The following is a 13,927-nucleotide window of genomic DNA, read 5'->3' as shown; positions in this document are numbered from 1 at the left end:
GGCCGGCGACCGGCCGCGAGGCCGAGCTCGCCTGGTGGCGGCGAGGCGCGGCCGCCGCCACCGCTGGGCGAGGCCGAGGCTCGCCGGCCGCCGGGCGAGCTCGGCCTCGCCGGATCTGGGTGAGATCGAGCTCGCCCGGGCCGGCGCGAGGTCGCCTCGCCATGGCCGGGCGAGGCCGAGCTCGCCCGGCGGCGGCAGGCGCGGCCTCGCCGGGCCACCGCCCGGGCGAGGCCGAGGCTCGCCGCCGGGCGAGCTGCCTCGCCGGATCTCGGGCGAGATCGAGCTCGCCCGGCGCCGGCGAGCCTCGGCCTCGCCGGATCTGACGAGGAGCTCGAGCTCGCCCGGCCTACGGCGAGCGTCGGCCTCATGGGACGGCGAGCGTCGGCCTCGCGGGGGCCGGCGAGCCTCGCCGTGGCCGGGCGAGGCCGCCGGCCCTCGTCGGCCGGCCGCCGGCCATGGCCGAGGCCGGCGACCGGCCAAAAGAAAAAGAACAAGAAAATAAGAGAAAAAAGAAAAAGAAAAAAAGTGTTTCTCATTTGTGTTCTTAAACAAGAAACACAAAATTTGTGTTTCTTGTTTCGTTCCTTTTGTTCTCAGTTCCCGAACAAAAAAGAAACAAACGCACCCAAACGCGTTTTGTTCCTTTTGTTCCTGTGAACAAAAAACAGAAAACTGTTTAAAAACAAAAAAAAAAACGCAAACAAACGGGGCCTAAAGGTCTGTTTATTAATGTTTCTACTTTTTTTTTTTTTTTTTGTTCTTTCGCTAATCGAATAGAAAAAGAACATAATTCCATTTAATAATGTCAATTAATTTTTTTATTCCCTTGAATAGAAAAGTGGCCGAGGAATAGATTTGGAACAAAAACAAAAAGTAGGAAAAAAGTTTCTTGTTCTTGAGAACAATTTTTAGAAATAAGTTTTTTTTCTTTTCTTCTTCCTCGCCGCTCATTGACCACCGCCGCCGCTTGTTGCCACCGTTGTCGACCATTGCTGCGGGTGGGGTGGTTAGATAGCGGGGGCGGTGACCGGCCACAAAGAAGGAGAAAGAAGAAGAGAAAAGGAAAAAGAAAAAAAGGAAAAAAAGAAAAAAAAATAAAAATATGATAAAAGTATTAATAAATTAAAAGAAATACAAAAAATTAAGAATTTTACCAAACGTATTTCTATCTTGGGAATAAACATTTTGAACAGTAACCAAATGTTTTAAAAATTCAGAAATTGTTCCCGAAAATGAATAAAAATGATTCTTGAAACATAATGGTTAAATATAATAGTTACCAAACGCACCCTTAATCATTAAAATGTTAAGCACAAACTTCTAAAAAGTGCATTAAATTACCGAAATAACTTTTTATTATTATTACTATATTCTTTTTATAAAATATCATCAAGCTATTGAAAGGACAATATAATAAAGTGATGACCGAAATCCAAACTGGAAGAAGTCGAATCAACCCGATATTGCCTGGTCAGGACGGAATAAGCATGCCTCAATGTCCTACCAATCCATTGACATCTTTACTCCTACGCACGTCTCAACATTTCTCGACCATCGATGCATACCTCATTTACATGCTTCCACGGTTGAAAATACTAGGGACTGGCTTCTATATTACCTTTGATTTAGTTCGTGAAAGAAGATGAAGGGGAAGAAGTCGAGAGGGAAAATGTGAGAATTTTCTTTGTATTCTCTATATTTGTTTCAATGTACAAGACTACCATTGTTATAATACAAAGCATGTATAAGAAAAGCAACTAAATATTTTACAATATTTTACAAATTGGATCCAATACTAATTGATCACGATTGATCTTTGAATGATATATGGAATATTCTTGTGTATCTTCCAACACTCCCTCTCAAGCTAGTGGCTTGTAGATATCCAAGACGCCTAGCTTGCTTAAGAGATATGCGTGTTGTTTTTGACATAAAGGCTTGGTGAAGACATCCGCTGGTTGTTCTTCCGTTTGAATCCCTCGTGTCTCGATTATCCATTGCTGGATTTTTTTCTCGTGTGAAATGGCAGTCCACTTCTATGTGTTTCGTTCTTTCATGAACGATGGGGTTTGAAGCAAGTTTGAGAGGCGCATCGTTGTCGCAAAATAATCTGGTTGGCCCTTCAACTTGTACTCCAAGATCTCAAAGTAACCCACATAACCACACTATCTCACACGTGATTTTTGCCATGGCTCGATATTCTGCTTCTGCTGAGGATAATGAAACAGTTGGTTGCTTCTTTGTCTTCCATGAAAGTAAATAATCCCCTAACTTAATACAGAAACCGATTATGGACCTTCTGCTCATCGGACAGGTTGCATAATTTGCATCACAATATGCAGTCATCCTCATATCACATTTCTTGGAGAGAAGAATCCCAAGTCCAGGACATTTCTTCAAATACTTTACCACTTTGAGTGCAGCGTTCATGTGAGACTGTTTTGGATTGTGCATGAATTGACTGAGAGTTTGCATGGCATAACTAATGTCTAGCCTGGTCATAGTCAAATATATGAGCTTCCCAACAAGTTTCTGATAACTCATTGGATCTCTCAGTATAAGATCGGCTTCTTGAGAGATTCCAGCATGATAAACTGCTGTGGTTAGTTTGACATTTTGCTCAATTAGAATCACAGTTGGCTTACATCTTGACAATCCTGCTTTTGATATGATTTCCAAGGCAAATTTCCTCTGGCTTAAGGATATTCCTTGGTCTGATCGAGCAATTTCGATTCCAAGAAAATATTTTGGAGACCCTAAATCTTTTATATGGAAAGTAGAGTGCAAGTATTGCTTGAAACCTTTGATAGCTACTTCATCATTGTCAATAATCAATATATCATTTACATATATCATCAAGTATATAGATGACGTACCTTTGGTCCATGTGAAAATAGCATAATCAAATCTGGACTGTTGAAAACCAGCAGCCATTAGGGACTCATAAAATTTTGCATACCATTCTTTGGAAGCTTGCTTAAGCCCATATAGGGATTTGCAAAGACGACATACTTTATTCTCCTCCTGTCTCCGTAAATCTTGTGGCACGTCCATATAAATCTCTTCATCTAGATCTCCATGTAAGAAGGCATTATGAACATCCATATGGTGTAATGACTAGTCCTGATAAGCCGCTACAAAGAGAAATGAGCGGACTGTAACATCTTTGGCTACAGGAGAGAAGGTTTCGTGATAATCAAAACCTTCCCACTGTGTAACACCCTTAGCTACCAATCGGGCTTTGTACCATTCAATTGAACCATCGGCTCAATATTTGATCTTGTAGACCCATTTGCATCAATTGCCTTGCGATGTGGAGGCAGACTAACAAGTTCCCATGTTTAATTATCCACTAGTGCCTGCAATTCCGCTTCCATAGCCTTTTGCCATCGCGCATCAGTGCTTGCCTCATCATAGTTTGACAGCTCTCGCTCTTCAGAAATACGAGCGATGCAACATCTATGCTCCGCGGACAATCAATCGAAGGAAACATAAGAAGAAATAGGGAAAAGAATACCTGGTTGATTTCTTACTCTACATATGTAATCTTTGGTCCAAGTTGGTGGACATGTGGTTCGTCTTGAACACCTTGGTGGGTTATCCGCATAAGATGGCTGAGTTGGTGGAGTCTCCACGGAGATGACTTGACTGTAATTCCATGATCTAGATTTTGATCCGTGATTGCTGTGAAAGGTGTCGGGTCCGTAGTAGATGTAGGATCAATCCTTGTATCGTATGAATACGGAAGTAGAACATATCTTGGATCATTAATGGATTCTTCGATATGAGGACCTTGTGAATATCCCCGGCTATCTATCCCTGATTCCTTGGTAGCAAAATGAAAAAAGTCTTCCTGGAACTGAACATCTCTACTAACGAAGAATTCTCCTGTAGAGGGATCAAATATCCAGTACCCCTTTTGTAAGGTAGGGTATCCCATAAATATGCAACGACGAGCTCGTGGATCCATCTTATCCTTAGGTCCTACTATAAAAGTGTAGCATAGACACCCAAAGATCCTCAGATGACTTAGATTTGGTTTCTTCCCAAAAAGCAATTCGAAGGGGCTTCGACCGTTAAGAATCTTGGTCGGCATACGATTGATCAAATATGCTGCGGTCAATACACAATCTCCCCAAAAAATATCCGGAATAGAGGCCTGAAATTTTAAAGCCCGGGCAACTTCCAACAAGTGACGATGCTTCCTTTCCACTATTCCATTTTGTTGTGGTGTGTATGTACATGAACTCTCATGTAAGACCCCTTAAGATTATAATAAAGTGGTACACTCATGATGGAAAAATTCTTTCCCATTGTCCATCTGAATTCTTTGGACATTTTTCCCAAATTGAGTTTTGGATAGAGAAAGAAAAGTTCTTAAATGTGACACAACCTGACCTTTAAACTGCATAAGGAAGATCCATGTGGCCCTTGAATGATCATCCACAATTGTGAGAAATAATCGAGAACCATCATGATTCAGTGTATGATATGGTCTCCAGACATCAATATGAAGCAAAGAAAAAATATCAGCTGCACGACTTTTGCTTAATGGAAAAGGGGTACGTGATTGTTTTGTAAGGGGACAAATATGACATTGAGAATAGGGAAATAAGGAACTATGACCCAATCTGGAATGGAAAAGGAAATTTTTATCATTGGTAGTTAAATTACACAATGATTGTTTATTACAAGGAAATTGATCTAGATTTTTGGATGAACTTCTCCAGAAAAATAATCCTTCAGATAGATTACCACAGCCCATCAGTTTCCCAGTCGAAAGGGCTTGGAATTGACAACTATCAGTATTGAAGGAAACTTGATATGAATTTTCCGGGATAAGTACACTAATGGTGCCATAAGTTATGTACGGCGCTCACTTTGGTGCCAAAAGTTTCCGTCGGATCACTTAAGTGCCAAATCGGAGGAAAAACGATCACTTTGGTGCCACCGACAACAGATTCCAGCCAAAATGATTACGTGGCTTTTATATTTAAAAAAAAAATCGAGAAGCCTTTTAAACGACGTCGTTTTCCATCTTCCTTAAGTAAACAACGCCGTTTTGCCATCCTACGTGGATAGCCTCACAAAACAACGTTGTTTTGTTAATTTTATTTGGAGATTGAAATTAGGGTTTTTTTGTCCGCCATTACTCGGCCGTCATCCCTTAGCCGACATCACTTGGCTGCCGTCCTCGGCCACCGTCGCTCAGCTGCCATCCCTCAACCTCCATTGTAGTTGCTTGCCATAGCAAGACAAAAGAAAGAAAGAAAAAAATGAATAGAAAATCCCGAGAAAGAGGGAGGTGTCGACGATGAGGACGGAGGAGGGGATGGCGGGGCCACAGCCCCGCCTTCGTAGCAGCTGGCTTCGCCGACAACCTCCATGGCGTTCCAAATCTTCGCGGCTACCGTTGGCCGGATCGCTTGTGCTTCTAGGGATTCTTCGAGCTCGCGTTTCCTCTGCACCCAACGATATTTCTTGGGAAAAGGGGATGGTGAGGCTGAGATTCGAGGATTTGAAAGGTTGATAAGGCGATCAAAAATGGGGGAAAACTACTGGGGTGGGCTGAGGCGAATGCGTGGTTTCTTTTCTGGAAAATTACTGGTGTTGCTGGTTCTCCGCTGCTGGTGTTGTTGGTTTGGTGTTGTTGGTGTTGCTGGATCTGTTCGGGGAAAAAGACGAATCTGCTCGGGGAAGAAGACGACACAAAACGGCATCGTTTGGGGATTTAGGGTTTTGAATTTGGGGAAAAGACACAAAACGGCGTCGTTTTGGTGTTAGGATGCTAAAACGACGTTGTTTGAAGGCCTAAGTGATCTAATGGAAACTCCGGCGAGTCACATCAGCATAAGAAATTAATAAAAAAAGGCGACGTCAGATTTCCGGCCGATCAGATCGACGTTGGCACTAAAGTGAGCGTTTTTCAAATTTTTTGGCACTTAAATGATCCGACGGAAACTTTTGGCACCAATGTGTGCGCCGTACACAATTTATGGCACCAGTAGTGTACTTATCCCTAATCCTTAGAGGTTCTAGACACAGATATAAGATTGAACTGGAATTCATGGATATAGAGGACATTTGTGAGAACAATTTGAGAATTAAGATTAACTGCCCCTGTTATAGTAACAAGAGCAACATTCCCATTTGGTAATTGCACGATAATAAGGCTATCTAGTTCTTTATTAATAATGGTAAATAACCTCTTGTCACATGCAATATGATCACTGGCTCCAGAATCAATAATCCAAGTATTTCTCGATATAGTGTTTATTAGACAATGAGAAATACCTGTAAAGCTGCTCCCTTTTTTTGGAACGTCTAATTTTTGTAATGCCTACATCAATTGCCGATATTCACCATGAGTGATTGGTTGATTTGCATTTGCTGGTCCTGTAAGTTGATATGTTGCTGTTGATATTTCCTTTCACTTTTTTTCTCTAGGTCTGCCATGCAACTTCTAGCAATTTTCAATTGTGTGGTGGGGCCGTTTGCAAAAATCACAATACAATTTCCCTTTATTTTTCAAATTCGGCCCATAGGAGATCGGCCTATAATAATTTGGCTCGTATGAATTCGGCCCATAATTCTTCGGAAAATGAGCACTGTTGGATCCTTTAGATTTGGAACCATCTCCACCGTCCCGCATCCCCGATTACACACCCTTTTTGAGTCGCCGGATCGCTGTGTTCGATCCTGACCGTCGGATGCAAACCCTTTAAATGGTCTCTGTTCCGCGAACCCTAGGTTCGCATTGTGCCTCTTCTCTAGGGTTTTCGGTCCCTTTTCACTTCTCGCAGCTAGAGCTAGGGTTTCAGTCCCCTTCCCCTCCATTGAGGCAAGTCTCTAACTTTCCTCTTGCATCGCGAGCTAAAATATACGGCCGATCGAAGGTGCAAGCTCCATGGCGAGAATCTGCGACCTGAAATGGAGGTAAGATTCGTTAAGAATAAGTAGGAATTGTGTCGCATTCTCTTTGTCTTTTATCGCCTTGTATTGCTGGAAGGTGGCTTCGGGTTCATCAAGCTTCTCTTCCGCTGCTTCCAGCTCATTCCAGAGAGTTGAAATCTTGTTGAAGCACGTCGTCATAGACATGTTTCCCTGCTTCAGTTCGGTAAGAGCTTGATGCAGCAAGAAGACTCTTGCCCGATCTAGTTTTCCATACATCTCTCTTATATTATCCCAAATTTTTTTGGAATCCTTCGTGGGAGGCAAATCGGCAGCTATTTCTGGGCTAATACAGTTTCCTATCCACGTCCCGACCAATTTATTGCATTTTCTCCATTGTCGCCCTAATTTTTCGTCAATTGGAACCGGAATGGTCCCATCGATAAATCCCTCCTTATCTTTTGTTATGAGGGCTCATCAGAACTTGCACGCCCAATTTGAGTTATTCTCTGATCCTGTGAGAGGGTGGCTGATAATCTGCAACTCAGGTCCGTCGGTGTTGGAGACGTATAGCGCGTCGCCGGGTTTTGGGTGACCCATGGCGGCCACGAAAGGAAATGGCAGAAACCCAGTTGGGAATCCCGGATTGGGGTTTGTAGTCTAGCCTTGATTGAATCCACCTATTGCTCCCGCATTCAAATTTCTTGATTCGCCTGTCTGCTCTGGGCCGATGGTTGTGCCTGCCCCACTGTTGGTTGGTAGGCCTCCATCGGTTTGCACGTTGCTCTGGTAGCCCGGCTGTGATGTAATTGGATTTGATCCATGGATCCATGGGTATGGCATCCACTGGTAAGGATAGCTTGAGAAAGGCTGCCCTAGAATAAACTGAGCTGAAAAAGATTGCCATGGCGCATGTTGTGCTTGAATTTGGCCTTGACTGAGCTGCTGTTCAGCCATGGAAGTGGCGATGGATGAATGTGGTGTCATATCCCTCACCGGCCGATCATCTGGACTTGAGGTGGGAGTTTCTAGTTTATTCATAATGAACAAAAATCCCCTTCAAAAAATTGTGACTCCTTTGGTAACTCTCCTTGCAGGTTAGAGTTCCTTTAGGCAATAAAAAAAGAGGAGCGGAAGCTATGTCAGAACTTTAGAAGCTCTGATACCATGAAAGAAGATGAAGGGGAAGAAGTCGAGAGGGAAAAATGTGAGAAATTTCTTTGTATTCTCTATATCTGTTTCAATGTACAGGACTACCATTGTTATAATACAAATCATGCATAAGAAAAGCAACTAAATATTTTACAATATTTTACAAATTGGATCCAATACTAATTGATCACGATTGATCTTTGAATGATATTTGGAATATTCTCGCGTATCTTCCAATAGTTCGGCCAAAGCATAAGCATGGACGAGCTCCATAGTATGAGGAAAAGGCCACAACACTTGACCCTATAAACGAGCCCACCGGAAACTTACATCAGGCCCAAACACTCAAGGCCCACCGGCTGGCCCAACACCGTCCCCGTAAAAGAAGGACGAAGTTGTTAAATCTGCACGATGCTCCACTCAGTGTCTCAATCAACTTTTTTTCAATTGCCGACACACGCACGAAAGAGGTGCGACTCATCAATTGAGATAAGTCGAGACATCGACAGAGCACTTGCATGACAAGGAATTTATGGTGCCTAGAAGAATAGGTTTTAAAAGTTTAAAAAATACATGTCTTCCCTCATTTTTATATTGAGCTAATGCCTTCAGAAATCTCAAATCAATATATCTATATCATATTTTGCCAAAGACTACTAATACTATTGTTATCGTTTATCCCAAATTATTTTTTCGCGTTACTAGAAATACACTCATGACAAATTTATTGAAATCTCTTAGTGAAATTGTGGTAAATATAGCATAAATGTAGCGGTTTAAGAATTTTTGTGACATAATGGTGAGTTTGGAATAAATATGGCATGCATGCATAGATTTAAAGTTTTAGGTTAATTTAACGAAAAACCCTAAATTAGTACACTTGTGATAAATTTTCCTAAAATTAATTTTCTAATCACTAAAAACTCTAAACTAATGCATTTACGACAAATTTATCGTACGTTAGTTTTATCACAGATCGGTACATCTCAAATTGGTAAATATCATCAATCTCAACAATTTGACAGTAGAATTTCATAGAAACTAAGGTAAATTTATCACGGACGTACTAATTTGAGGATTTTTTTTTGTGATAAATAAGGATAATTTGGGATGAATTTATCATAAATGTACCGGTTCGAATTTTTGTTGTTGTATCAACCATAAAAAATTTTGCGAAATAAAAAAAAAATTCCTTTTCAGTATTTAGGCACAGATTTAGGTCCAACACATTTATAAAAATACTCCAAGCTGTAACATCCTCAAGATTATAAGTGACAACAGTAATATGCTAACACAGATAAAAACATGTAGAAATGACAATATACACCGATAAAACACTTATACCAAGGTATGCCCTATGTAAAGTGCGGGCTTGTGACTAGCACATACTACTTGCTAGAAGCACGACACGCGTACAATGAAAAAGTTCATCTCAAGTGACCCTAAATTTCAATGCGAATTATGGGCGACGTTTTTCGATAAGGGCTTGGAGTAGAGTATGAGCCCTTTATTACAGACAAAGTTGAGATCACACCAAAGGGCGAGAACAAATTTCTACTTCTGTCTCTCCATGATCTTAATGTGCAAGCCATCACCGAGACTCAGAATTGGGTTGCGCCGAATATTGCCTTTCTTCACATTCGTCCATCTGATCGGAGTGCAAAAGAAGAGAAACTTTCAGGAATCGCATTGCTTTAGATTGCTAAACTTGCGTACCAAGGCCGTTGGTATCGAGAAGGGTAAGGCGAGTACCTATATTTCGTGACCAGGACATGGAGAAACATCGACAGCAAGGCCCTCGTGTACTCCGCTCCGGCACACTCTCTCATCCCTGATCCGAAAGGCATGAAGTTCTTCAGCATCACATCTGAATCGTATTCCTAGAATTGAAAAGGCAGAACGACAGTCAGTGTACCAACTTCGATGGAGCTCAATTGAAATTGATCACGACAACAATGTACATGTGCTTTCAATTTGCACCTCACCTTCCAGCGCCATGGGTCGAATGTAAGATGGTCTTTGTATGTCTCGGGATTCAAGTGAAGAGCGGAAGTAGCTATCAACACTCCCCAGTGTGCCGGAATTGTGTATCCTGCAAGAATTCCAATCATCATATTGAGTGCTAGAACTGATGTTGGAGTTTGACGACTTGTCAATATCACATATCGAGATAAAGTACCGTTCCATTCCACATCAGTTTTTGTTCGCCTAAACAATCCCGGCGAGATGTTTCCCAACCTCAAGGATTCATGGATCACCTGTTTTTTGCACGGCAATGGTTCAACAAGACTGTTTTGTGTACTGTCTGTACTAAAGAACCTCGACCAATTAGCTAGGGGGCATACTTGAAGGGTAAAAGGCATTGATTTGTATTCCTTCCATGTGATCGAGGATTTCGAAATTTCTCTTTCCTTTATTATTGACTCGTGCTCGTCCTGGAAAAGAGCGCGAATGAAAAACAGGGCAAAGATTTTCGTTAAGATGCCAAATGCAAATGTAATGTAGGATTGGCAGTTCATATGGTGATTTCTTGCAACGCTCTAGGGTTCTCTTCGAGGAACATCAGAGCCAAAGTTAACGTCGTCGAAACAGAATCGAAAGTGACGAAAAGAAGAGTAAATATGAGTTGGACCAGAAAATCCTCTGTCAAGAATTTCTCTTTACTCATATCTTGCATGACTTGGCAAAGGAAGTCATCGTGAAGTCTCCCGTGGGAGGAAAGGCGATCTTTCACGGTTCTTCGAATCATTGACAACGCCTTCCTTCAATCCTGCATTAATTCATATATCAGAGATTGAAACTTAGATTTCGTATGATAAGATCGACTTCTAACCAAGAAATTGGTTCATTTTACCTTGAGGCATTTGTGATATATCGTACCCGGTATATTCAAAGGAATGGACAAGAGGCCTTGGACGAGCGAAGAGAATAAATCACCCAATTTCTTCGATGATTGTGTAGGATCATGACTGAACAGTAGCTTTGCACTAAATTCGATTGCCATCTATCAAGAACATCAAAAAGAAAAACGTTATGTTCAACAGATTAACTTGCTTGCAAGAAAGGGAAAGATCATTCGCCTTCAAAAGCCTTTTCGGTTCATGGCTTTGATGTTTACAGTTCCTCCATGCCGAAGTGCTTTAGGACTGTGCCTTGGATTTCGTTTGTGACATCCATCGATTCTTTGCCTAACCATCTCTTTATAGTCGGCTTACGACACTTGTCGTTCCATCAAAGGAAACAGCCTCTCCTTCAGGGCCTCCATGCCGAAGTGCTTTAGGACTGTGCCTCGGACATATTTGTGAACGTCTGTGACATTGAGGCTCGCCTTGCCTTCTTGTGCAAAGAGCTTTGCAAATGTGTCTAGGGCCCATGACTCGAACAGTTTGCCGTGCTGTTGAAGGACGAAGTGGCAAAATTTCGGATCGGCTGATACTATTATCGTCCGACCAGCCACGCTTGTTCGAAATGTTGTCCCGTACCTACATCCAAAAAACCGACGAAGGGGCATTTTCACAGCCGATCTTACGAAGTAAGATCAGAATTCGCATCATTGATGCTCTATACAACTCGTCCAACAACCATATCCGATAATTATCTAGGCATTAATTAAGTAGCTAGTTTAGTAATCTTCACAATTTCCAAAGTATTGATTCTTCTCATTTTATGTACAATCAGTGCTTTAAAAATTGAAGCATTCCAAATTTAGTATGCTTAAAAGCATCAAAACACTCGTTGCTACGACACAGCAAGGTATGAAAGTAAATTGGGGAGAATTACCAAAAAAATCCTCAATCTATTACAATTATGTCAATTTAATTATAATTTTTTTGGCTAATTCAATCCTAAACTTTTTGTATTTGTACCAAATTAGTTAATCTGGCCAATTTTGGCTAGTTGACGTTGATGTGACATTTTTAAAATAATATTTTAATATTTTTTGAGTTTGTATACTTTTTTTCTTTTTTAATTTATTATCCTTCCCTTCCCCTTCCCTTCCCCTTCCCCTAACCTTAGCGCCGACGAGGGTCGTCAGCCGACCCTTGCCGGCCATAGGTAGGGGTTGCGACGCCCTCGCCTAGTTTGGGCGAGGGCCGCAATGGCCTCACTCATGCTGCCACGGAAAGGGTCAATTGGTGACCCCGGTCGTGCTAAAGGTGATCCCGGTCGTGCTAAAGGTTGGGGAAGCGGAAAGGGAAGAAAAAAAGAAGAAAAAAAATACACAAAAAGTAAAATATTATTTTAAAAATGCCATGTTGGCGCTAGCTAGGTAAGATTGGTTGAATGAACTAAACTAGTACAAATACAAAAGTGTTAGAACTGAATTTGTAAAAAAAAAAAAAGATTTAGAACTGAATTAATAAAAAAATTAGAATTAAATTGACATAATTATAATAAAATTATAACTTTGTCGGTAATTTCTCCAACTAAATTGCACATAATCCCCGTGAAATGATGGCAAAATGCTGCACTTGACAGTCTAGGGGTCTAAAAACTCATTTAATTATCCAATGATTTTCATTTATTTTGCAGCTTTACACCCTGAAATGCCACTCAAAAGTGAAAAACCTTGTGTTTTATGCCTTCCAAAATGTACATAGAAAGGACAAAATAAAGATATTTGATTACCCAAAATCAGCATTTTTCATGTGAAAGTGAAAATGATCTTGGGATCATCATGTACCTTTGAATTCTGTCCTTGAGGAAAGGAATGAGGTCCAAAGAGTCGCCAGGGACCATCAACTGGAGGGTCTCGCCAATGAGAGGAAGCCCGAGAGAACCGGGAGGAAGAACGCCATTGCATTTAGGGTTCCTCCATCTGTAAACCCAGTGACCGAGCCATGCGATGGCCAATGCCAACACGCATGTTCCAATCACCCACATCGTTTGTTCTTTTTCTCAAGAGAACACCAAGCTTTGGTAGCTGTTGGATGTTGAATGATGGTGATCTGTGGTGGGTTTCTTGAATTTCTTTATTCTCTCTCTGTCTCTGTCTCTCTCAATTTGAGGAACTCTACTTTCGTTGGTTCTATATGGAGATCTAATGCGCAGTGGTTGGTTTAAATAGGGCCAAAGGGATGACCATGGGCATAATTACCAAAAAAGCCCTAAACTTATTGTGTAGATATAAATTTAGTACTAAATTTTTCTATTTGATCAATTTAATCCTAACATTTTCAACGATTTGCTAATGTTGTCCTTTTGGCCAATTTAGCCGAAAATCACTGATGTGATGTGGGCATCAATTATATTACATGACATGGCCGACTTTGACGTCACTAATTATAGCAATTTATTAAAAAAATGCTGAAATTTATTATTTTATAATTTATAATTTTCTTTTTGTTTTGTTATTTTATTGTGGCCAACAAGGGTTACCGGCCCTTGCCGACCACAATAAGAAAAATCAAAATAAAAATTAAAAATAAAATCATAAAATAATAAAAATTTCAGATTTTTTAAATTGTAAAAATGATTCACATTAGCAAGTTCTTATCAAAATTAACAAAAATGACGCCATTGATTAATTGTCAAAAGATTTAGAACTAAATTAATTAAATTGAAAGATTCATGACTAAATTGGTATTTGTACAATAGATTTAGGATTTTTTTTTGTAGTTTTACCGAACGACAAGATTGTAATTAATTTATGCAAAAGCAAGGGATGATCTTGGTATTCAGAAAAACTGTGTGGTTTGGTTTCTAGTTGGGACGAGAATTTTGGGTCTCATGTAACTCAATATAAGTACTTTGTCTCAATTTCCCTACATACAAAAAGAATTAACTATTGAGGGATGCATATGTAAGACTCCACTCATGAAAGCTCATTATTTCAGTATCTTTGAAGGGGCTTGATCCAAATTTCCACTTAGGGTCTCTTCGT

General features: G+C 40.8%; 2 protein-coding genes across 2 annotated transcripts; both read right to left on the bottom strand.

The window, feature by feature from the left end:
• Window positions 1–9,597: 9,597 nt before the first annotated feature.
• LOC104417598 (cucurbitadienol 11-hydroxylase) lies at window positions 9,598–11,111 on the bottom strand. Its single transcript, XM_039300191.1, has 7 exons — window positions 10,898–11,111; window positions 10,565–10,813; window positions 10,389–10,478; window positions 10,223–10,301; window positions 10,029–10,135; window positions 9,796–9,923; window positions 9,598–9,691 (listed from the first exon to the last, which is right to left on the bottom strand). Exons 2-7 carry the CDS (start codon window positions 10,790–10,792, stop codon window positions 9,598–9,600), a joined length of 726 nt encoding a protein of 241 aa, XP_039156125.1. The 5' UTR covers window positions 10,793–10,813; window positions 10,898–11,111.
• Window positions 11,112–11,254: 143 nt separating this feature from the next.
• Window positions 11,255–12,950, bottom strand: LOC120287404 (cucurbitadienol 11-hydroxylase-like). Its single transcript, XM_039300190.1, has 2 exons — window positions 12,728–12,950; window positions 11,255–11,525 (listed from the first exon to the last, which is right to left on the bottom strand). The coding sequence occupies exons 1-2, from the start codon at window positions 12,925–12,927 to the stop codon at window positions 11,255–11,257; spliced, it is 471 nt and encodes a 156-aa protein (XP_039156124.1). The 5' UTR covers window positions 12,928–12,950.
• Between the last annotated feature and the right edge of the window lie 977 nt (window positions 12,951–13,927).

This window comes from Eucalyptus grandis, chromosome 8 (assembly GCF_016545825.1).
Source record: "Eucalyptus grandis isolate ANBG69807.140 chromosome 8, ASM1654582v1, whole genome shotgun sequence".
NCBI classification, from domain to species: domain Eukaryota; kingdom Viridiplantae; phylum Streptophyta; class Magnoliopsida; order Myrtales; family Myrtaceae; genus Eucalyptus; species Eucalyptus grandis.
Note: the sequence above shows the minus strand (reverse complement) of the source record. Positions and strands in the feature narration are given on the sequence as shown.

Bases quoted from the DNA above. Each gene is read 5' to 3' on its own strand.
- LOC104417598 (XM_039300191.1), bottom strand. From the start codon at position 10,792: ATGATTCGAAGAACCGTGAAAGATCGCCTTTCCTCCCACGGGAGACTT. The intron at 10,479-10,564 runs ATATGAACTGCC...GCTCTTTTCCAG, and splicing joins GAGCGTTGCAAGAAATCACC to GACGAGCACGAGTCAATAAT. The intron at 9,924-10,028 runs GTGAGGTGCAAA...TTTCAATTCTAG, and splicing joins TCGACCCATGGCGCTGGAAG to GAATACGATTCAGATGTGAT.
- LOC120287404 (XM_039300190.1), bottom strand. From the start codon at position 12,927: ATGTGGGTGATTGGAACATGCGTGTTGGCATTGGCCATCGCATGGCTC. The intron at 11,526-12,727 runs GTACATGATGAT...TTTTGGATGTAG, and splicing joins CTCAAGGACAGAATTCAAAG to GTACGGGACAACATTTCGAA.